This window comes from Stigmatopora nigra, chromosome 19 (genome assembly GCF_051989575.1).
Source record: "Stigmatopora nigra isolate UIUO_SnigA chromosome 19, RoL_Snig_1.1, whole genome shotgun sequence".
In the NCBI taxonomy this organism is placed as follows: Eukaryota; Metazoa; Chordata; class Actinopteri; order Syngnathiformes; family Syngnathidae; genus Stigmatopora; species Stigmatopora nigra.
The window spans coordinates 4,008,516-4,032,105 of NC_135526.1; the positions used below are offsets into that span (position 1 = coordinate 4,008,516).

Consider the following 23,590-nt stretch of genomic DNA (forward strand, 5'->3'; position numbering starts at 1 on the left):
AGCGCACATTCTAAAAAAAACCAAAATAACAACAATCTGAGATCTAAGATTTGCCTTGTAATGTTGCAACCCATTTCAATTCTATTTTTTTTTTTGACTTACCTGATGTAGAAGCCCCTCTTTGGGTTACTTCTTAACGTGGTGGTCCCAGATCCCATACTGCTGTTCATCAGCTGCTCCCTCAAGTCGTGGATCTTAGCTTCAAAACGACTGTACTCTGACAGGGGCAAATCAAAAATCTTATTTCAGATTCGTCAATGAAATATTCTCGTGTATACGTACTAGGCTTTGAGCTTTACCGTCTGGTCTATACTGAGCAATGATGGTCACCGTCTGGCCGGCGTTTTTCAAAGCTGCGGCCGCCTGCTCGTGCGTGGCCATCCGTAGGTCAACCCCGTTCACCTGACCCACACATCCGGGGTATCATAACCGTCGAAACGTCACTACGGTGTTAGGTCATTTGTCCAAGAACTGAATCTTACACTCAGGATTTGATCGCCCTTGTGCAGCTCTCCGCTGAGGTCGGCTGGCCCTCCTGCCAGGATGAAAGAGATGAAAATGCCCTCTCCGTCCTCTCCTCCAACAATATTGAATCCCAGACCCGTGGAACCTCGGTGAATCAGAACCCTACGAGGTTCTCTTCAAAAAGACATGGACGCAAATGAACAGCAATTGAGAAATCCTCCTCGCGCCACTTTAGCGTCATTTCTTTCTTACCTGGGAATGTCATCATCTCCCATGAGGCCGTGAAGAATGGGTGAAAAGCGACTTGGCGAAGTGGGAGTGAGGGCTTGTGGGTAATCTGAGCCAAGGTAGTTTGGGTGGCTAAGCTCGGTATCCATATGGGAATATGCTAGGAGAGACAATGTTTTATACATGGTAAGGAGAGGTTGTTTTGCCAAGGAGCTCAGTTATAAATGATTCATTCACGTAAACCAGCGGTGGGCAAAGCGGTCCTCGAGGGCCGCTGTGGGTGCAGGTCTTTCCAGCACAGACGCTTTAACCAATGAGATTTCTGTAGAAAACATTAAGCACCTGACTGCAATCCACTGATTGCACTTGCAGGACACCAGATTGGTGAAAATGTGTCCTCTTTATGGGTTGGAATAAAATCCTGCACCCACTGCGGCCCTTTGTGGAAGAGTTTGCCCACCCCTGACGTAAACCCTTCTTTGTATACCGTCTGCATACTAGTGAAAATGCTAATTCACCGATAGTGCTTGACAATTACTGTATTTTCATGACTATAAGGCGCACTGCATTATAAGGCGCACCCTCAATGAATGACACTTTTTTTTTCCATATATAAAGCACACTGGATTATAAGGCGCCCTGACTATTTTGGAGAAAATATAAGACTTTTAAGTGTGCCTTATAGTTGTGAAAATACTGTACATTTCAACTGATGATATATGTGACATGACCATTAGAAATATGATAACATAATTCACTCAGTATGGCAAAAAAAAGGAGTAGGATGAAGTATAAGCTTATTTAAACCTACCCTTCTTTTCCATTTCTCAATTACATATGGGTCCATCATATTATTAGTTCCAAATAATACATTTGTTACACTAATGTCATGTTCCGAACTAAGTACTTTTAGTCCTGTTCAGTCTGGGATAAAAATGGTATTAATGCATCCTTAACACAAAGCCTTGACCCTTTCCAACGAGTCTTTGAATTCACACGGTGCGCCCACATTCATCTCCTGTAATTCAGAAAGCTGCAATGTCCAGGCTCCTCTATTTTAAATGGCTAGTCTAAATTTGGTTCTTTGTGTGGGTGTATAATCTTGGAAAAAGTATTCACTAAATGCTCGCTTGTTTTAATACTAAACCATCGGAGCTGGCTTGCCATGATTTATGCAAGTTACTTCATTTCAATGTGTTCAAACATGTTTTTAGGTTGTCTTACTGTTGGTGAGATCTGGAGGATTGTAGGAGTTGGTCAGAAACAGGTTGTTGGGCTTGGCCACCCTGAGGTACACCACCTCGGCTGTGTTCTTCAGCGCCCCCACCGCATCTTCGTGCATGACATCTTCCAGACACACGTTGTTTACCTTAAACGGGTCACTGAAATCAATATGGCAATAGAGACGAGGCCTCTCAACATATCCTCCTGACTACCAGAGAAAAAAAAAGTTGACCAATCATATTTATTTTGAAATTTCCCAATCTGTGTTTCAAGTCATTGGAATACTGCAAAAGAAATTTGGTATCATTACACTGGGTGGGAGATATTTAGGTTTACAAATGTCCTCTACAGAGGACAAATTTGAACTACTGGTAGTCAGGAGGTTATAATGACATCAGATCCCCCCTACAAATGAATTCAATTCAATTTCCCACTCCACAAAGGCCGTCTCAGAAGTCACATATAAAGAGTTTCTCTCCATCCATACTGATAAGGGTGACTATAAAAGTATACTTCAGTTGTTCCTTCATTGGTTCTCCAGAAGGAGGCAGTAAAGACCTGACCTAAACGTTCTACATGGAGCTCTTCCCACTCATTTAGTAGCATAGTTATGAATGTAATGGAGGCAGCCAGGTGGATTGAGTGGTTAGCATGTCGGCGTCACACTTCTGGGATCTTGGGTTCAAATCCAGGTCGCTCAACCTGTGTGGAGTTTGCATGTTCTCCCTAGGCCTGCGTGGGTTTTCTCCGGGTACTCCGGTTTCCTCCCACAGCCCCAAAAATATGCATGGTAGGCTGATTGGACACTAAATTTACCCTAGATTGGCCCAGAGTCAGCTGGGATAGGCTCCAGCACCCTCCTAGTGAGGATAAAGTGGTTCAAAAAATGAATGAATTGCAGTAAATGTAAATTCCAACTCTCATTCTAATTTCAAGTCCCATTTTTTGTGTCAGACAATCATGTAAACATTGTGAGCATATTTCAATGTGGTTACTTGAATACAATGGTGACATAGAAAGCCGCTGTCAGCGACTGCAGTTGAATCAAATTAAGATTTTGAAAAGAGCCACTAACCGCTAAAATCTTATCCCCAATCTGCAGGCGTCCATCTTTATGTGCCGCTCCGCCCTCTATAATTTTCGTAACATATATGCTGTTATCTCCGGGTATGTGCTGGTTTCCCACTCCTCCGGCAATGCTGAAACCTAGGCCTGAGAAAAGGAGATCCAAACAAAATAGTATCTGTAAATACTTCATAGAGATTCTAAATCCGAAAAGTACATTAAAAACAGGGTCTTAAACCCACAAAGGCAACTTCTATCCTCATTTTTAAAATACCTTTAGGCCCTTTGATAAGTTTAAGCTCAGTGATCTTCTCTGCCGCCAGTTTCCGACGAAGAACGTAGAGCCGGACGATAGCACCTGCTTCCTTTAGGGCCTCCACAGCCTGGCTGTGTGTCACCTCTCTCACGTCAACATCATTCACAAAGAGGATGCAGTCATTCACACTACCCAAGGGAAGAGACAAAGGAAAACATAAATGGTGGTGGGCTTGAGAAAAATAATATAAATAGTCAAATATAATTAAATAATAGCAATTCTTCTTACTTGACCATACAGCTCAAGAAAGAGGAACAAAATGCCTTTATATACAAATAGAAAGGGTAATATTAATGATGAGAATTGTCATCATTGTGGTCCTTATTTTTATTACAAGGCTGTGTTTGACATTTTTATTTCATTGTCTCTTTTAGAATGCTATCGTTCCTTCGGCAAAGAGTGGAAAGTACTTTACTTATCGCTATTCTATTTGCATGTGCTTGACATCGATTTCATGGCCATGGCAATTACATTGTGCTCATTTTTGGGGGAAATTTGCTGAGGGCGGCATAATGTTGGGGACATGTTTCTTGAGGGAAATTAGGGGTGTTAAACACATCCAATTCTGGAAGATTGGGAGCTTTCAAAGTTCTCATCTTGGAAGTGCTTTGGAAGGTTGTAGTCTTTTATATAATTGTATTAGACAGATTTTAACAGAAGCCTAGAAAACTATATACAAATGCATATGAGGCAGTAAAATAAAATAAAAAACTTTACATATAAACCAGCCACCTCGTATTTCTCGTATGTGGTGTCTTACATGCATTTATGGATCATTAGCATGTTGATGGATAAAATTCAAGTGCTACCTGAGGCGTCCATCCTGAGCCGCTGCTCCTCCAGGTATAATTTTGGTGATGAAGATGCTCGGGTCGTCACCCACATGAGGATTATCAGTTCCTCCTGCTATGCTGAAACCCAGGCCTGAGTTCCCCTACAATAAAAAATTACACATGCAAACATGGTGAATAATTCAGAAAATGAGAGGGCCTTTGAGTGTGCCCTCAGGGAAGGTGCTCTTGTAGACAAGTCGTAGTAGACTACTAAATATGAACCAAACTTGTCTTTCAGTAATTGAGTGTCAATAAATAATTCATTCACTCATTTTCTGGACTGCTTATTCTTACAAGGGTTGCGGGGTGTGCTGGAGCCTATTCCAGCTTTCTTCTGGCACAAAGTGGGGGACACCCAGAATTGGTGATCAGCCAATCATAGCATGAAACTAACATTCATGTTTTTGGAATGTGGGAGGAAACCGGAGTACCCAGAGAAAACCCACGCAGGCTCAGAGAGAACATGCAAACTCCACACAGGATGATCGACATGGATTCGAACCCAGGACCTCAGAGCTGTGAGGCCAATGGACTAACCACTCATCCGCCGGGCCGGCATCAATAAATACAATGAACAAAAGAAAGAAAAGAATCGACCAATTTGCTACTGGGTGTAAGAAATGGGTAATTGGAAAACTTACTCTTTCCAGTGTGATTTCCTCATATTCAATTTCCCCTTCTGTTCCATTCACCTGCAATTATAATGAGGCATTGATTGGTTTTTAAGAGAGAATAATATGCAAAAGAAGTACTAATACAATTAGTCATAACAATAACAACTAAAATACATTAAACTTCAGTCATCTGTGAGGAAGAAACTGATGCTTCAACTTGCTAAATTTACCTAGGTTGTGAAACACTACTAATGTTGGCCCAGGAAGGTACCTGCTTGATGAATAGCCACATTGTTCTTTTGGTCCAATTTATCTTCTGGATGAATAGCATACCAACTCATCAGTATTAGCTTGGCAATTATGAACCTCCCTGTGGAAGATGGAATTTAAGGACATGATGTCTGACCTAGAAAAACAACTGCTGTGCTACAAAATAAAATTCCGTGTGGAAAGCCTCACTCACTATTTTGCCAAAAATAAATAACTATATATTTTTTTAAAAATCAGTATTCCATTCATCCAGTTTCAGCATCTCTTATCTTTTTTTTCTATGTGGCGTGGACCATGAATATTCTATTCACATTCACTTTGAAACCTGGAATATATTCAGGCATATTAAACTATTTCAAGTCAAAATTGGTAGAAGAGATCAAAACTATTGGGCAACACCCATACAAAGGAAGTAGTGAGGACATTTTTCCTTTTTTTTTTTTTTTAAATGTAGAAGATTATACATGTTTCTTACATATGGCGATCCATCTAGTGTATCCGTGTTCACCACCACAGGAGGACTATTTCCCTGGGGGGAGGGGAAAATAGAGAGAGAGAGGCAGAGAAAAATATGTACATTATGTAATAAAACGTGATGAACTCAAAGACAAGTCAGCAAATGTACTGAAAAAAATGCCATGAATCAATGTATCTTAAAGGAAAGGAGTAAAAGTAGTATTTCTTTTACTCAGGTAAAAGGAAAATGTATGGAGTAGTGAAATTACTCTTAGAAATACACATTTCTCATAAAGCTTCACAAGTAAATATAATGGCAAAAATTGAACCCACCTCTGTTGCTAAAGGATAACGAGTACTGTCTATAGTACAGCATTTGCGATGATGTTTTCATGACAGTCGCCAGAAATAATTCATGCAATCCACTCTCGCCTCTGCTCTAAACCAGTGTCTTATCTTGGTTCAGCTATTTTAAATGATTGTACAGCATACATTTTTGATGCTGAAAGTGGCTATTCACTTCCTACCAACAGCATGTGTGGCGGAACATGCTTGGTTTAATTGACTAGTACAGTTAACAAATTAAACAGGGTGACAAAAAAAGTGTAAAAGAAGCTGAATCTGTGTTTTTTTTTTTTTGCTTCCAGGATACACATTCCTGCTTAAAGTGTGTAAGCACAGGACATGAATATAAATGATAAAATCCGAACATTCTGTGCAATTTTCTGCCATTGTCTTCCAACCTGGTTAGAAATAAAAAATGTCTTGTATTTAAAATGTGTCAAATGCATCGAATCAGCTTCATGACCTTCATTGACGCGGGTACAATAAAATGCACAACAATCATTGAGAAACAGAAAATTTTACCGCAAAAGCATCTGCAAACATCATTTCCTTTGACGATAATACAAGCAAAAACAGGTCACTATCATTAGCGTCTGTATATTCCATTTGGGCATTCCTGCGTATTTTTTAATACTGTACTTGTGTTCAATTTGGGTTGTTAATGCCCTTACAAGTACTTGAAAATGCATTTTGGTTTCATAGCAGGCGCTTCCAACCTCCTCTCACTCATTTTTGATTTTGTGATTGCTTTGCTCGTTCCTTGCATCATATCTTCTATTGATTGATGATCACAGTGTTGGAAAATATTCGAGTTAGAGTACTTAACGACTTGGACGGTAAGCATACTGGGCCTGGCGCAAATTTTGATGAAGGTGATTTTTCACAGCTATGCATTTGCATATCAGAAGGAGCAGAAAAATGCAGATGAAACACAATCCAAAATCATTACCTTGACGATTGCTTCATCCTCAAGTTGACGATTGATGCATCTAATCAGGCAACTCATAATAGCTCCATACAAACGATAAATACAAAATGTCCTACAGCCTCCACATAATGCTCACTCGACCATTCAAATAGCCCCTGTGCGCCTTACACATTGATGTGTATAGCTCTGTCCAGTGGGCCAAGTGCTCTTGAACATTACATCAAATACATCGTTATCTATTCTCCAGGCAGAATACATGATAATAGCCAGCAGAAAATTCTATCCCAATGTAAAAGCAAGAAAATTTTGGGGTTACATTCTGATTTATCTTTGCGCAGAAATATATTTTCTGTACTTTTCCCGAAATAACCCGACAATCAATCAGTCAACTAATATGAATTAAACCCCACCTCAATTTGTAAAACTCAAATGATGCACCCGAGAGGTGAGTTAACACATAACTGCACACCTCACAGTTGGAAGGCTCATTAAACAGTCAACAAGTTTAATGTTTTCCTTTTAAATACCTCATAAATTACTACAGCAATTAAGCATACAGGCATCATGGGAAGGAGAAAATGTTTTTTTTTTACGCTGTATAGTAAGAAGAGATGTATTTTCCTAATGGAGCCAAAAGGAGTACGAATATAGTACCGCAGAGTGTGTCTCATTTTGAGATAGTATAATGAGAAGTGTGCATGCGTTGGGAGTTTTAATAATGTTTTCTAGTTGCATTGGGCCAGTTAGGTCATGTTTTTACACAATATGATAAAATATGCATGCAGATTTAAATGATGGCCAAGCTCACTAGTATAAATGTTTATTTGAATGTCAAATTAAGAAAACTTTACACTTATTGGCTTCCTATTAAATCCTGTCTGGAGTGCTAACAAAGGTGCCAGCCATTATTACTCCAAAGGCAGATGGCCACCACCTCCATGTTCGTTGAACTATGACGAAGACAGAAATGCATATTTATATAAATAGAAGTTGAGTCACTAATTCACACTGATTAGGATTTCATAGGTAGACTAGATTCCTCATGGACATGGTGATAAAAAAAAACCTGCATTCTCTTCAATGGTGACCTCCACTTTATGAGACACCTTGCCCCCTTGTTCCTTTTCTACTTCATCAGATAAACCCTGCACTCCAAATAGACCCCACTGGGATGTCAAAATCATTAGTACGTTAATCTTAGCAGAAGTTAGAGTTTATTATGGACAATTAAGATAAACAATAAAGCAACATTGCACTGCATCATAGAGGAAGGAAACCTACCCTGGAACGAAGTGGTCGTTTCTTGGATTTCTGTACATTGCCAAGGAACTTTTTAGCATACCCCAGTGCAATGAACATTGTGTCTCAGTGCTGAGGTCTTGAGCGTGTTTTAGTTAGAAAAGAAAACCCTACCTACGTCCCATAAATGTGTTTGTTGTCAATCCTCATCACGATCATTAAATAAAAATTCATACAGTATTTCGGCTTATCCACAGCATAGTACATGCACTACAGAGTACTAGACAGAAAATGCATCTTAATAATGAGCATGGCCCAATTAGTCTTCCTTGTTGTCTCACAAGTGTATAGACCTCATCTCCATCCGCCAAAACAACAGCTTGAGCTTCACAAATTCTGCCTCCCTAATATGACTCGGAATTATCCGAGTCCTAGTCGTCCTGTCTTAAGAAGTCACCCATCCATAGCAAGAAAAAATATTTTTAAAAAAGGGAAATAATCCCTGACGCCCTCCATCATCCGTATCAGCGGGCTTTGAAAGCACCGCCGTTCTGCTGCTGGTCTGTGTGCGATGAAAAATGCAGTTAATGTTTTCTGCTGCTATATTGTACTTTACCCCTCCCTCCTGTAGCACTGAGGCAAAGGGAAGCAAGCAGGGAATTTCTGATGGCAATTACTTGGCTGTCTTTCCATATAATTCTCACAATGCTGATGCATGAGGGGGCGCAATTACGCTTAGGTTGAACTTGGAAGGACAAGGAACTGAAATCGGCTGTAGCATCACAAGCAGTTCTGGTAGTGCTACTTTGTCACAGAGTCAGGAACAATAGCGGGAGATCTAACAACTACTAGTATGCAGTTTGTCATTAATGGGCCTAGAATTAATCACTGTTAGAATTCCAATCAGTTGTATTTGCCATTAAAGTCCCACTATCAGTTTTAAAACACAAATTAAATGATACTCTTATTAGAGAGCATTACACAGATAATCAAGAATTATACAGACAATAATGTTTCAACTTTTAACAAAATATATTTTTTAGAATTCATTGTCTTTGTTTAGTTGCTCTCTCTTTCAGAAATGCTATATTCACATACAGTTGATATAACAATTGATCATGCTTTTGTAAGGATACGCAGAAGGACAGGCTGTCAACTGACATTCTCATTTTGTTAGATAAAACTCCATTTTTTTCCTTTCAATTATGTCACCTTACTCAGTGTGAACCCTCACTAGCTGTCTTCTGTCATTCATACAGCATACGCAGCTCTCACCTCCTCCTTTTGCATGCATAGTTACACCCTTCCCTTCCCAGTAGACCTGGACTACTGCAGCACAGTAATTACACTGAAACTGCAGGGACATCTTTAAACATTTATTAAAGAAAAGTAAGGAAGAGGAGGAAAATGAAGGTAGGAGGCAGCAGATACAGGCTTGACTAAAGGGCAGAGCAGAAAGCATCTGTTACAATCATGATCTCTTGGGGAAAGGTTAAAAAACCAGGACTTAAAGATGTATTTCAAACACACCTTTTAAGATTTGCCAGGCTTGGAGGATGATTTGCCTATAAACAAAAGTGTTTTTCTGTTTTTGTGCTCAAATTATTGACAACCTTTTCCATAAGGAAAGATCCAGTGTAAGATAAATCCATTAAGGTTAGATATTAAAAGGCAATTGAGGCTTACACATTCATATTTGTTGTGTGTTTACCTCCGAAAAAGAAGCATCAAAATAGTGGACAGAAAAGATTAGGGTATGACAGGGTAGGACAAGACCCTAAAATCAGCACGCCCACATTATCCAAGCATTACAGTAAATGCATTTTATAACTTGCCCACAGTTATAATTTAAAAATAAAATAAAGTCACCCAATCTTAAAACCTTTACATCTCTATTCTACTATGTTAATCACTGTTAGAATACAAATCAGTTGTATTTGCCATTAAAGTCCCACTATCAGTTTTTGAACACAAATTAAATTATAGACATTCTCTGTCACGTATCAGTGGATCTTCTGTCTTATTAGGTGGAAAATTAGGTAGTAGAATAGCAAAGTATGCCTACACAAAGCTGCACATAATGACAGATCCCATTCATCTATATACTTTTTTAAATACTTTTTTATACTATTTTGAGGTACATTTTGACCTTAAGAGTAAAATCTGACTTCCATGGAATTCCGAGTTACGTCTCCAGTGTACGAACGTAATTTGTAGTCAAAAATTGAACACTGACCATTGGAAATGTAACTAAAAGTATATTGTGAAGCGAAAACAGATGTTTTCCGGATTCCACACATCAGGCAGAGATTTCCTCTTATTTAATGAGCTAATGTTTTGCAAGGTTCACAGAGAGCCTCCTACCTGTAAATCTAGCTAGCGAGCCCCGCACCATTAATGCCATAAAGCAAGAGAGTGACGAGACCACCTACACACGGACACGACCACATGAGTACTACACCAGCTGCAATGGTGCCCACGCACATACTGCAATGCATCACTGAGGCAATGCCTTCTTTGCCAAACGATTTGTGAGATAAATAAAAGTAAGCATGTGTGAAATACATAACATTCATTTAAAATGCATAAAGCTCAATGTTGTTTATCTCAGCCTTGAAATGCAAGATTTTTTCGTTGGCAAAAAGTGATGCCATAGAGTTTCATGCAACCTCTTTGATTATGACAAAGTTTATTAAATGAGATGATGATTCAAGGTCACTAACACCAATTTGGATGGTCAAACATTCCTTTTTGAATGAATGAATGAATTAGTGAGGTTAGGTGCTGTGGCAGAAAAAGCAAAAAAAGATGACCTCATTCTTGAGAGAGATAAATGGCTTGGAATGATGGATGATTATCTCGTTATAATCTGCAAAACCGGACTAAGGAAAATGGCAGGAAATGGGTGTACGAGTGATGCTGTGTGATGATGACAAATTTCAAGCTTTCCATACGGGCACAGGTTAGTGCGCTTACCAGTGTAGAAACGGCAGAGGTGTACATTGGAGTATGTCCTGTAGACATCAACACTGGCTGCAAAACAACAAAGGAGAGAGGGTAATTGTGCAGGACACGCGGGCGGGCCCAGGGGTGGGGGAGAACAAAGACTTGTTTTATGTTTTAATTTATCAGAGCGGATGCTGACAACTTCATGTCGCATTGAGCTCTCAGCAGAAAATGTTAGAAAGCAGGTCACCAGAGTTGAGACAAAATCCCAGATGAGCTTGTACAAATATTGATGAAAGTTGTAATCATGAAATATTATTGTTTGAGTCTCTAGGTTAGACTGTCCATTTCAAGTTAAAAAAATAAATAATACATTTTTATTATTTTCTTTCTTCTGGCATTTGACCAAAGTACCTGGATTTGAACCTATGACTCCCACAACTATGTGGCCGAGGCATTAACAACTCAGTTTCCGGGCCACCCGTAACAAAACCCATATCTAAGTTGTCTATAGCTAAAATTAAGTATATTCACATCAACTAGGAGCAGATGGCCATATATGCATGTAAAGAATTTATAGTGTTAATCAATTTTGAGCCATTGTTTTGATATGCGTCGTTAAGTGTCTCATTAGTGTGCTGCAAAATATACAGTTTTAGTAGATTGTAATAAATGCAAAACAACAAGTTAAAATTATTTTGGGCTGATGTGACTGTATATTTGATTTACTATAACTTGTAAAAAGACAATAACAATAGCATGAACAGTAGATGGTTCATAATGCTGTATGTGTGTATATTCATTAATGCAATCTCATCATTGGAACTACAATTACAACAATGAAATAGTATCCTCTAAATCTCAGTTTGAGAGTCAAGGTTTAGTACAGGAGGCAGTGCTAAATTATTTACTACCTATAGTTTCCATTAAAATCCCAAATCCTAAATCAACAACTTTTTTGCTGGCTTATCAAAATTGTCGACTTCCTTTTCTTTGGGCTCAGTTATTGCTTCCTGCTGACCACACACAAATTGAATACCTCTTTCATAAATTTATCTTTCTATTTTAGTTTATCATTTTGTTATGCATTCTATTTGATATCTGATATGGCATTTCTGCCGTTAAACGGTATGAAGTGGTGATTACCAACCACGATACTGACCATGAGAGGAGCTGTGGGAATGTATTTCGGGAACCAGACTATTATTTCAGTATATATTGTATATATAGTTTATGTGATAAATATTTTTTGGAGATGACATTTTTTTGTATTAGGAAAGTGATACCTTGGCTCAATAAAAATTGGAAAATGATGGTCTAAACTAAAGGTATATGGCAAAGTTGTTCTTACTGAAGTCCAGTATAAAACAACATCATTTCCCAAGTGGACTCACACATGCAGAAAGAAGAAATCCATTTGTGCAACCACGCACCTTTGGGGGCATTGAATGACTCATGTAATGCTTTGCCACACACCACAAAGTAAAAAAAAAGGATAAATAGACTTTGATTATCAGGTAATGGAAGATTCTTGGGAAAGAAGCACGTCTACTCCCTATGTTCCAGTTGAAAATGGTGCACCTCTCATCTCGGGATAATTACTGATTTCACATCTTGGAGGTGGAACACAAACTTCCTTCAGGTAATGGAAATTAATCAAACCATCAGGAAGCATAGCAAAGGGAGTTTCTTACTTAAAGATTTTGCAAATAGTGAATAATGACGGATTCCTTTCTAATAAAAATAACATTAAAAAAAACTCCCGATAAATCACATAAAGGTAAAAACTAGCTATTGGATTTTTCCCTTTATATTCATATATATTTATTTCATATTCATATATATATATATGTTTAGATAGGCAACTTTGAAAATGTGTGGAGATGCGTGGCAACTACATGGTCATAAGGGGTGGAGTGTGGCCGGAACTAGGGTCTCCAGGGGGCCTCTCTAATTGATTTATTAAGTGTTAAAATTTCACATGCAACCAGATTTAACACTTCAAGGCGTTCAAATTTCCACTGTTAGAAAACATTTTTAACCAATTCTGCAGTACGACCACTCACTGTTCACACTTAATCGGTGCTGACGCACACATCCGATGCTCATTAAAATAATATTTAAACGATAGGCTACTGTAGTCTAATGTAATCCGTCAAATAATGAGCTATTCCATGCAGTTATGGCACCTCACGTTTCAATGGCCTTTTTTTTCAGGTCAGCCAGTTTGACACATTTGCCCAAATACCTCATGGCACCCCGTAGGACAAAGTTCCAAGACCGCTGCAGATCAAACTAAGCGAGACCTGATTTAAATAACTGGAACTCAGTCTCTCTTCTCATTAAAAAAAAATCACAATAATGGACAAACACTATCTGCTTTCTCTATGACCTCACAGTCCCAAGAGATGCATATACAAAAGATAAACCCTTCCTGCAGACAGATGCACGGTTAAAAGCCAGTCAATTTGTTCAACAACACAAGTGGTCATGTGAAAGGGATCAATTTTAAGTGGGCATCAAAGTTACATCTACTTACATTTTGCAAGTGTTGTATATACGCTGCAAGTAAAGTGACAGTGATCATGTTTCCGTTGATGCAGACTATACCCTAGACTGGTTGCCAATCAGTTGTAGGGCACACAGAGGGACAAATGACCATCCCTCCCAATCGTACCGCCACCAGCGGGTATCGGGCCCGCGACCGTCGACACAGAAGTCAGGTGAGTGAACCTACACGAGGCGGTTTGAAATGCAAACTTGATTGGTTAAACTTTTGCATAGTTGATTTCGACTGTTTTTTTACAAAGTGTATCAGTGATTTATAAGTACTAACTACAATACTCCAGTTTAATAGTACTCACCAAATGACTACTTAGTAAGTTCACAGGCGCAAAACGTTGCGCTATAAAGTGTTTGTTGTTACAGCTTTTACGGCCTTCCAGCTTGCAAACTATTAGAATAAATGAATCTAGTATTTCCCGACTCAACCTCAGGTTGACTCACTCTTCGATAATAATGTTGTTAAGCTGCCATATCAAATAGCCCTAAACCGTTATTCATCCTGACGCAAAGTGAAACAACGCATTGGGTTGCGGCTTTTACGCAATTATGACACGGTACGGTCATTCTAGCCCAACACATTCAAAGTGTACACAGTGTCCACAGTCTACAAATGCTGACTTTAGGCTGCATTGAGCAGGTATAATATAGAAAACTACGTTTTCGCGCCTATACAAAAATACAAGTACACAAGTATTTATTAAATATTACAGTTATAGGCATATGAAAAGACTATCTAAATATATTCTAGAAATACAAATAAGTACTATACTTATAGTGAAATTAGTTCCTTTCCGCTTTATTTAAATAATTTAAAAAAAGGTTATTGGGAAATTTAGTCCTCTTTATCAGATTTGCGATGCATTGGATTATCGATGGAATCCTCAGAATGTACCGAATGTATGTTATGAACTTTTTTGTAATATTATTTAAAAAATGCAATGTACTGAAGCCACAGATTCTGAAGCTGCGAAATGGCGAAGGATCAGAGTAGTTTTATGTATTGATCAACAACGGTCATCAGACAATGTGCGATGTCCTCACCTTGACAGGAGAGATATGCGTGTGCGGCGTGTAGCCGTGTATTGCCTCCATGGCGGCGAGGTTCTTGTCGCTCATGTGAAGCATTTCAGCACTTTTCCCTGGAGCCAGATGTGCTGGACTGTGCTCCAAAGGGGGCGTCTCTTCATCCTGGTACCTGTACTTCTGCAGACACAAGGAAAAAAGAAAAGTGATGAAAATGTTTGTTTTTAAAAACATAATCTGTGTTGTCTACAAGTACAAAGTGAAGTTATCATATGGAACATGTGGCGCAATGACTCATACAACACTTCAGTGAAGATCATGCATGTTCTTCCCCATAACCTAACCCCCACTACACCCCCCGCTGTTAGCCCACACACGGGCAGCCAGCCAGCAACCCACCATGTTCCCCATACACGGTAGGTTTATTCCGAGGTGTGATAACAGAATGTCTGTATGCAGCATTTTCCATCACGTGTGTCAAAAGGTGGGCACTGTCATAGTGGAGAGTCGCCACAGTTGTCTTCTTGGTTGGCATTCGTGTATGGAAACACAAATGCAAGCCTCCTGCACACAATTTGCTCAATGTGCTCCAAATGAGTGATGCGGACCCTTCCGGACAAATTGGAAGGCGAAGTCAGAATCTGATCTGATGGCTAACGTACTCTCTTCTTTTTTGGGGGGGAGGCAGAGAGAGAGAGAGAGAGAGAGGGAGCTACATGACCGAGGCCCATCTCCGACAAGGCAGGCTGCCTAGCAACCAGAGCAGAATAGAGATTGCAGTGCCACAGTTGGGGGGTGCCAGCATTGGTCCTGGATCACATTTCACTGAGACAGCAAGTAAGGGAAGGGAAACAGAAATGGAGGGAAAAGCAAGCAATGCTTAGAAATGACAATTAACACATGGAAGCAAAATTAAAAAAATAAAAAACAGCATAGAAACCAAAAAGAAAATGATTTGTTGGTGGTGTTGTAATCCAATTTTAATTCACTTGACATATATTTTAGTGTCCTTATGAGTTTGCACCAGCTTCTCTTGATTGGAACAATACCCATCAAACTAATCACTAAATGGATTTGATTATACATGTAAATAAAGCAATTCAAGTACAGAGGAAGAAATGGCCTGAAGTGCTTTGCTTTCCCTGTCCCTTTCTGTCCTGCATGAACAACCATCACGTTGCCATGTTGCCTTCTGTCCCACTAGTGGGGGATGTGTCAGTTGAGGCTCATATTCTCTCTTTAATGCACCTTAGGCAGGAGCTTGAGGTTTGCTTAGTATTGATTCTCTGCTTTGTGCACCATTGACAAACAAGTAACATTTAAAATGCCCCTTTACGACTGCCAAAGACTGAGAAATTAAATGACCATGTACTTTAAACTCTCAATCATGGTGGAATCTTAAAACAGAAATGTTGGATGCAGTTTAAGCAGCCTCGTTTTCTCTTTCATTTATGCACACACATTAACTCACATGACTCGAGCTTATAAATCCGGGACATGGGGAGAAAAAAAAAAAGAATCAGGTTTAATTATTACTGTAATTGAACTTCATGGGCAGAAACGGCTTCCCGTGGTTTCTGTCTATACAAGCCGTGAGATAATTACAGTTTGCAGCAATCAGAATATCACATACAGACCCTTAAATTACCACAGCAATAATATATATTTAAGTCTACTGAGCTTAATTGAATCACTATATTACCAAAGTGAGGAAAGCAGTGCTTTTAAAATAATCAGTTGTAAAGGTCAATATAAGGAGTCTTCACGGCTGGCATTTGCACGTGTTGAGATAATAATCCAATGCCAAGTGGCTGGATAATTTGTTGCTTTTAATGGTTCCATGAGCGAGCTTCATGTAGAGCAAATGCCAAATGTTATCTTCCATCATGTCGGTTTGCAATTCAAGGCGTGATCTTGAGCTTTTTAGATGACGGCGCATTAGGTGAAGTGAGGAAATTCAACCTTGCCCTCTCAGCCAAGTAATTTTGTCCAAGAACTATCAGAGCGCAAGTGTTAAAAGAACTGTGAGATTTCCCTCATTTAAGCATTACAGAGTATTTAATGCTCTGCGCTCAATTTTCATGGCACGATATCCACAGTGTGTCCTTTCAAAAATATATCATTCTAAACTGCTACTCAAAGTATGACATTGCAATTCAAGTGAATCTGCAAAATGGTCTACAAATACATTGGAAGGGGGGGCTTGGCTGGGAGGGTGCTCTTTCCTTTCACTTGAATTATGTCACATACTTGCTTCCATCTGTCCCCCTTTTTGAGGTTTTCAACCTAATCCTTTCAGCAACAGTAATTCTTTCCTATCACCCAAAACCTCAATAATATGTAAACTGGGAGGATTTGAGTTGTTCTTGTGAGAAAATCAGGGCAAATTCTGAAAAAAATAGAGAAGAACTTGACAGTTGAAAACCAGTGGCATCTAAGTGGTACTTATATTTGATCCTACCAGTTGCATGAGATCAGGTCTGAAGGGTACTTCTGGTTTCTTTGTTGCCTGTCTTGTCTTTCAAGGCTGGACTACTGAATGTATATACTGGTTCATGACCTATGACCTCAGGTAGGATGTGAGGTGAGTTTGATTGGGTTTTTTCTGCCCCCTCTTGGTCTGGAGGGGGGGCAGACATATCTTCTCCATAGTTGACTTGACAACAAGTGATAGGCCTTAGCTGTATGTTACAACAACACATTTTGCATTTAGCCTGGGGATTACTCACTCTGCCCAAAAAGTACAGTATTTGGATTATTGACTAAAAATCATATTACCTGTAAAGTATACTTTCAGACACTGCTCAAGATTCTAAAAATATGTACTGTATTCCCAATACAGCCTACTCAAATGCAGAGGTTTTGCATTACAACAATGAGGTGGAGAGGGAATCAGGAAAAATACATAATACATAAAGAAAACAAGTTTTCTTGCACCCCATTTCAAATTGGCAGTTCCTCTTGTTGTGTCCTCATCCTAATAAATTCCCACTTAATTTGTTTTCTTGCAATCATGAGGCTCTGCATCTCATTTTTTGCAGGATGATTCATCTGCAACATTGATGGGATCCAAAAAAATCCATCACATTAAAATATCTGATCTGACATTTAACAATGTCGCTATCATTGGAGTCATATCAAAAACCGAAAATGAAGAAACAGAGAAACCAGCAAAACAGGCAAATATTAAGTCATATTTCTCAGAAGGTACGAAGATCTAATTAATCAAAGGACTATTATTTAAAGATAAGTAAGGTGAATGATTTACTCCAATAAGTTATTATTAACTTAGTGAATTATTGATCTATTTCCATATGGTTTAGTTAATAGTAAATCATATTAATGTAGCTATTTGGGTTGGAAGTATAAATTTCATTCATTCATTCATTTTCGGAAACACTTATCCTCAAAAGGGCTGCGGGGGTGCTGGAGCCTATCCCTGCTGACTTGGGGTACGAGGCGGGGAACACCCTGAACCAGTGGCCAACCAATCGCAGGACACGAGACAGACAGCCTTTCTCGCCCACACTCATACCTGGTGACAATACCATAAATATTCTTTGAAATGTGGGAGGAAGCCGGAGTACCCCGAGAAAACCCACACAGAACATCCAAACTCCTTGCAGGAGGACCAACCTGGAATGTTAAAATCTATAAATGCACCAAGATGACTGCATCACTAACATTTATGAAATTGTTTGAAAAGTCACTTGAAACTGAACTCATGTTGCCGAATCTAAACTGATTTCAATATACATGCTGAATTAAACAGTATTTGACTTGAATCATTCTACTCTCAAGATGGCCGGCAATGGCCGAAGATGCTGATGACGCAAATGCGATAAGACATCGTTTGGCTACATTACGCCAGGGAAAACATTATCACGGTTCCGGCATTTACACGGCAAGCGTAGTAGTTTATTACTTTTGAAGGCAATCCCTATAGAATAAGGCACACGCTGGTGTTATGCTGAATAGACAGTTTATTTTACTCATGTAAGCAATCTTAACCTCCCAAGCATGTGAAAGTTAAAACTGTGTTTTGCTTAATGGTTTCACTGTAAACAAACATGCACTTCCATGCAAGTCCAGAGGTCACATGATGCAGAAGCAGTTCTTTGATGCAGCTAGCCCATTATTCCCTGTCAGCACGTTGCGCTTTAATAAGATGCATGTCTCTTATTGGCTGCCTATGCACAAACACGAGGAAGTCAGGGGTTCACTTCAAGCATCAGAGAGAATGCAGCTTAATAGATAATCACTTAGAAAATTAAAATTCAAAGTGAATTCGCATGGATGTACAGAGGCTGCTGTAAAACCACACAGAAATGTGAGGCATAAATTGGTTTAAGTAGTGCGTTGGCGTATCGGTTGAGGTCTTTTTTTTCGAATTAAATAATAGATTGTACTTTTTTTTTTTAGTTCATTGGCTACCATTGATGGCTTATAATATCCCGTTCGTTTAAACCGGAAGTGCTGCTAACAAATGATCATATTTTTGTGCAAGTGACGGTGATAGATGTCCAACTGTCAGCGTCTGGCCGCGAGTGATTACTACGAAATGGACGATTATCAAAACCAGCGGCAGCCGGTGTTAATTCTCCAATCTCTTTTGAATAAGCCTTAAAATACTGCAACCGAGGTTAAAGGGCTACAAAGAACCAGGTGTGTTTTGAAACTAAAAGAGATAACTAAAACCCTAATGAAGATAAAACAGTTCAGAAAATGAAAAATAATAAAGTAACATAATTCATCAATGACTTCCAAGTGCTACTGCAAATATATCATAGTTATACAATAGCATTTAAGAGCCGATGATCTAGAAAGAACAAGCTCACAAGGTAGAGGTGACCCTGCTTGGCTTAGGCTTAGATACAGACTGCATTAATAAATATGTGCTACCACTCATCCCTCTTGCTGAATCTGTAGCTGTCATAGTGCCATCAGTGCTCCTTTGAATGAAGAGAATGGCTCACAGAGGTTAGATCCATATGAATCTGTAAATTTGCAACACTATAGCATGGCAGTGATATTTAAAGTCACACTACCCCCTCAGGGGCTACTTTACTGAATTGATAGATTGGACTTCACTGAGCCACAACCTGTGGTCCTTTTCTTTGTAAAATCAACTGAAAAAGCGCAAACCATTTAATCCCATTTTGCTGTTGGCCAGGAACCAGACATGATGTAAACAAAGGCAGGCTTTTTCATCCATTTAGTTTCATTGCTGTGGTTGTCAGCTTTTTATTTATTTTTTCCTCAAGAAATTCAAATTTTGATCTGAAAACATGGTAAATATGTCTTCCATCAGTCACCATCGGTTTCTACTATGCATAGGCAAACCTTTGCATTATTTTTGTTGAATAATTGGATTATTTTTGGGGTCTCTATGAGTCTTGATTGTGTATTTTTGAAATCTTTGACAACTTTAGTTTGTGAAAACATGTGATAGTAGGCTTTTAATTCTTCCTGTCACATGGTTGTCTCATTGTCTGAAAGACATCAGGTCACTCTTTGCCTATCTTCAAGGAAAGCTATATCCAAATCGATCATGGGAGTCAGGTGATCATTGATCTGGATCTGGAGAAGACGGAAGAATGACCTGACTTTCAAATCGTTATATGCATTAATACCGCGTTTAAACTCGATCTTTTGCCTTCTTCGAGAGCAATGCATCTTTAAAGACACACTTTAGCGATATGGTCGGTCTTCATTAAACCTTGTGCAGCCATCAATGAGCATTAAGCATAAGAGAGCCCATTAGAGCACTTGTGAATGCTTTCAGACCCATGAAAGACCCTTTTAATTAAGATCTTGAATACAAGTTGACTGAGAGTCTCCCTCCAACAGCAATTGTTATGTAAGAAACATTTAATCACCTTGAAATGAATGATCTTTTTCAGGGTTATTGTGCTGATCCGCACCAAGCTAACAGAATAGAAGAAGAAAGTCAATTGTACCAATTTATGGTTGCAATATGTGTTGTATATTAAACAATGAAGTTTGTTCATTTCTTATATTTTTTAAAACTTGTGTGGTTCATGTTGTGTTTTGTCTAATATTGCTATTGCTTTAGGATACATGTGTCAAACTCAAGAGGCAAGGGGCAGATATCAGCTTCTAAATTATTTTGTGTGTCCCACAAATGTAAATCCTGAGTTGATCCTGTGTCTCCACCCAAAAACTAACCAATAAAAATCTTCGTTCAATTTCTGGAGGTCCGAGGAATACAAAATCAGAGATGTACTATTTTTCAATTACAATTGTAGACTTTTCATATCCGCTGTATTCCAAGATATAATCAAAACGGCACTGTGAACTATTGTTCACAGCAACTGCAATTTAATTGTATTAGATTTTTTTTTATTGCCATTTTGCTCACACAACAAAGCAAGTGTTTCTTTAGAGATTTTTGTGTCACCCTTTGCTAATGAGAGCTGGAAAGGCAACTTCAATCACCGGAAGGATCATGTTTTCCAGAAAGGAGGCATAAACAAGAGGAAAGAGTCACAAAGTCATTACTGTTTCTTTGGTACTGCAACTGTGTTGGTTTGTCAGTAAAAGCACTTAATGGTCACTATATTAGATGTGAGTAGGTGGTATCCTCTTGCCAAAGACCTTATATAAATGTACAGTATGTTTAGTGTTGGCAGAGGAAGTGAAAATGTCTATTTTGTCCAATTTTAAGGAAATGAACACAAAACAACAACGAAATCTGACACATGGACCGTATAAAGTTCTGCAAGCACGTACATACAATCACAAAGGAGAGATAGGAGCAATGTATAACCAAAAATAGGCATCATATCCGGTTTATCCCTGAGTCAAAGTTCAAACTAGAAATGCACAACTAAAACCTCATAAGCTGTTATCCATTGTTGCAGATATAAAGCAGCTGCCTGCTTGACATTCCTCCTTGGGCCATATGAGAAAAGAGGAGCAGTGTTCCGGTTATCTGATTCCAATGGGGGGGATAAAGCCACTCATGTGCTTTTCCCTGGTGAAGAAAGATATGGACGTCTCTGGGCTTTAGAAAGTGCATTTCCCAAGGTCAAAAATCAGGCAGTGCCAATCCCCTGCTCTGCTATGATGCAAACCTAAATGTGGACCAGTCAGCATGAATAGCCCTGAAGAACCTGGCCTACTGTGGAGATAGTGATTTCATTCATTGTGGGAAACAAACTAGTGGAGCCTCAATTGCTACGTGCAGGATATAATCCCAGCTCGGCTGTAAGCATTCACGTGCAAGCTAACCGGCGTGGCTGAGAAAAATCGGGTCCTTAACCAGCCACATTTCACGGAATCTTCCCCCGTTGAAATGACCTGACGACGGGCGTTGGTGCAACCAGCGTCCAGCACCGCATGCATTCTCCTTACCTTGCACCCGAACATGAGCGACAGGGTCCGGTTGCTGCAGATGACCTTACACTGGCACATGACCGGCGAGAGACACTTCAAATTCCTAATATTAGGCAGAGACATCAGTCCAAGCCTCACATCCACACTGCTGCTCTGTCCACCGCCGCCGCAGCCGCCGCTGCCACACGATCGCCACGGAAGCAAGGGGGAGTGGGGATGCTCCCTGGTGGCTAATAACCAACAAAATTTGAAACAAAACCGCCTCCCAGCGAAGAGCGTTTTAAAGCAACTTTTCCCCCCACTTTGGTTACCTTCAAGGCATTCTATGCTGTATAGATGGAACGAGGGGCGCATCCACGATATTTACCTCACCCCCACCCCCTTTCTCTCTTTCGCAAGCTCTTAATGTTTTAACTCAAACTTCACTTGAAACGGGAGCTGGTTAACCATGAACAGCCTTAAAGGTCAGTGGATAATACAATTTAAACATTTATAGATGTGAATATATCGTATATTTTTTTAAACACGCTGATGTTAGATGTTTTTTTAGCTGAGTGGAATGGGACGACGCCGCCCCCTGTCGGGTGGCAAAGTACCAATTTGAGTGACGCTGTCCGTGGTGCTGAAAGACAAAGTGCCTTCATGTAGTGAGTCTACTTTAGTGATTGAGGTGCACCCTACTGCCATTCATTAGTGTGCTCGCTCAAGGTGGTTTCCACCTAGTCCTAAATGAATGACTCCAAAAGTGCCAGTAACACACACACATAACCTACACACTCACCCCCCCCCATTCCTCTCCACACACACACACAAACACACACATACCAGGAAAGGTGATGCATTAAGCTCCCCTGGTGTTTGCCCTCACCGCATTGACATCTCAGTTTAATGAAAGGCTTTAATGTTATTAAAAAGCCTGCATTTAAAAGTGTTACAAAAGACATGAAGATAATATGAAATGAATGATTATGGAAGCCATGTGGCGTGACCTTTTAACATTTTTCAAATTATCTGTGCTTATTTCAGGCCTGTGTCATATTATGTTAAACTATATTATTATATTCAAAACTACCAAGTAGTAGCACAGTGAGTGTCTTGTGCAGGTCTGTGTAGGCATGAAGAGCCCACGGGGTGGAGTGAGAGAACCGGCTAGGTTACATTTAAATATTGTGCATTCATCTCAGGACCGACTGCGGCGCTGGGCTTGATGCTCCCTGGTGACGTCAGCTCTACATTAAAAAAAAATCCAGTACACAAGCGACTATCTCTCATGCCTCTCTCATGAGGGATATCCTGGGAAGCATAGAAAAAATGAAGTATTAAGCCTCTCTCACATATATGGTAGTTCAAGGCCCTGAAATGTAGTTTACTGCAAAATACAAAACATATCAATATTTAAACTGGTGGATACAAACGGCTGTCAGTTTGTGTTGTTTTGCCAATTTACATCAAATATTTCCCTATTCTCATTCTTTGCTTTTATCAAATAACATAGGAACGATCATTGTTACTTTTGAAAGGCACAAAACAGCTCATATTGGTAACTTATATGAATTAAACATGCATTCATTGTGATCGGTAAAGCATAATAATACCAATGGACTACACTATGCCTTTGCAGACCGCCATATTTCTTATGGGAAAAAAATACACTGCATCATGCAAGATGTTTTCAGCTTCATCCATCTTAATAGAAGTATTTACATAAGGTTAA

General features: G+C 39.4%; 1 protein-coding gene and 1 long non-coding RNA gene across 3 annotated transcripts in view; both read right to left on the reverse strand.

Annotated features, from left to right (window-relative positions):
• dlg4a (discs, large homolog 4a (Drosophila)) overlaps positions 1 to 22,109 on the reverse strand; it is a 28,256-nt gene extending 6,147 nt beyond the window's left edge. Inside the window, exons 1-13 of one of the 2 annotated variants that reach the window (XM_077740138.1) lie at positions 21,895 to 22,108; positions 14,536 to 14,697; positions 10,960 to 11,016; positions 5,491 to 5,544; positions 4,773 to 4,823; positions 4,108 to 4,232; positions 3,257 to 3,426; positions 2,993 to 3,129; positions 1,918 to 2,062; positions 718 to 853; positions 483 to 639; positions 300 to 402; positions 103 to 217 (exon numbers count right to left, since the gene is read on the reverse strand). In XM_077740138.1, coding sequence (XP_077596264.1) covers positions 103 to 217; positions 300 to 402; positions 483 to 639; positions 718 to 853; positions 1,918 to 2,062; positions 2,993 to 3,129; positions 3,257 to 3,426; positions 4,108 to 4,232; positions 4,773 to 4,823; positions 5,491 to 5,544; positions 10,960 to 11,016; positions 14,536 to 14,697; positions 21,895 to 21,999 — 1,517 coding nt within the window. In that variant the 5' untranslated portion in view covers positions 22,000 to 22,108. Of the gene's footprint in view, positions 1 to 102; positions 218 to 299; positions 403 to 482; positions 640 to 717; positions 854 to 1,917; positions 2,063 to 2,992; positions 3,130 to 3,256; positions 3,427 to 4,107; positions 4,233 to 4,772; positions 4,824 to 5,490; positions 5,545 to 10,959; positions 11,017 to 14,535; positions 14,698 to 21,894 lie in introns of both variants that reach the window. The other variant, XM_077740139.1, reaches the window with a different exon arrangement.
• LOC144212350 (uncharacterized) lies at positions 16,515 to 17,069 on the reverse strand. Its single transcript, XR_013329751.1, has 2 exons — positions 16,979 to 17,069; positions 16,515 to 16,906 (listed from the first exon to the last, which is right to left on the reverse strand). It is a non-coding gene; the product is annotated as an uncharacterized LOC144212350 (long non-coding RNA).
• Positions 22,110 to 23,590: the final 1,481 nt, after the last annotated feature.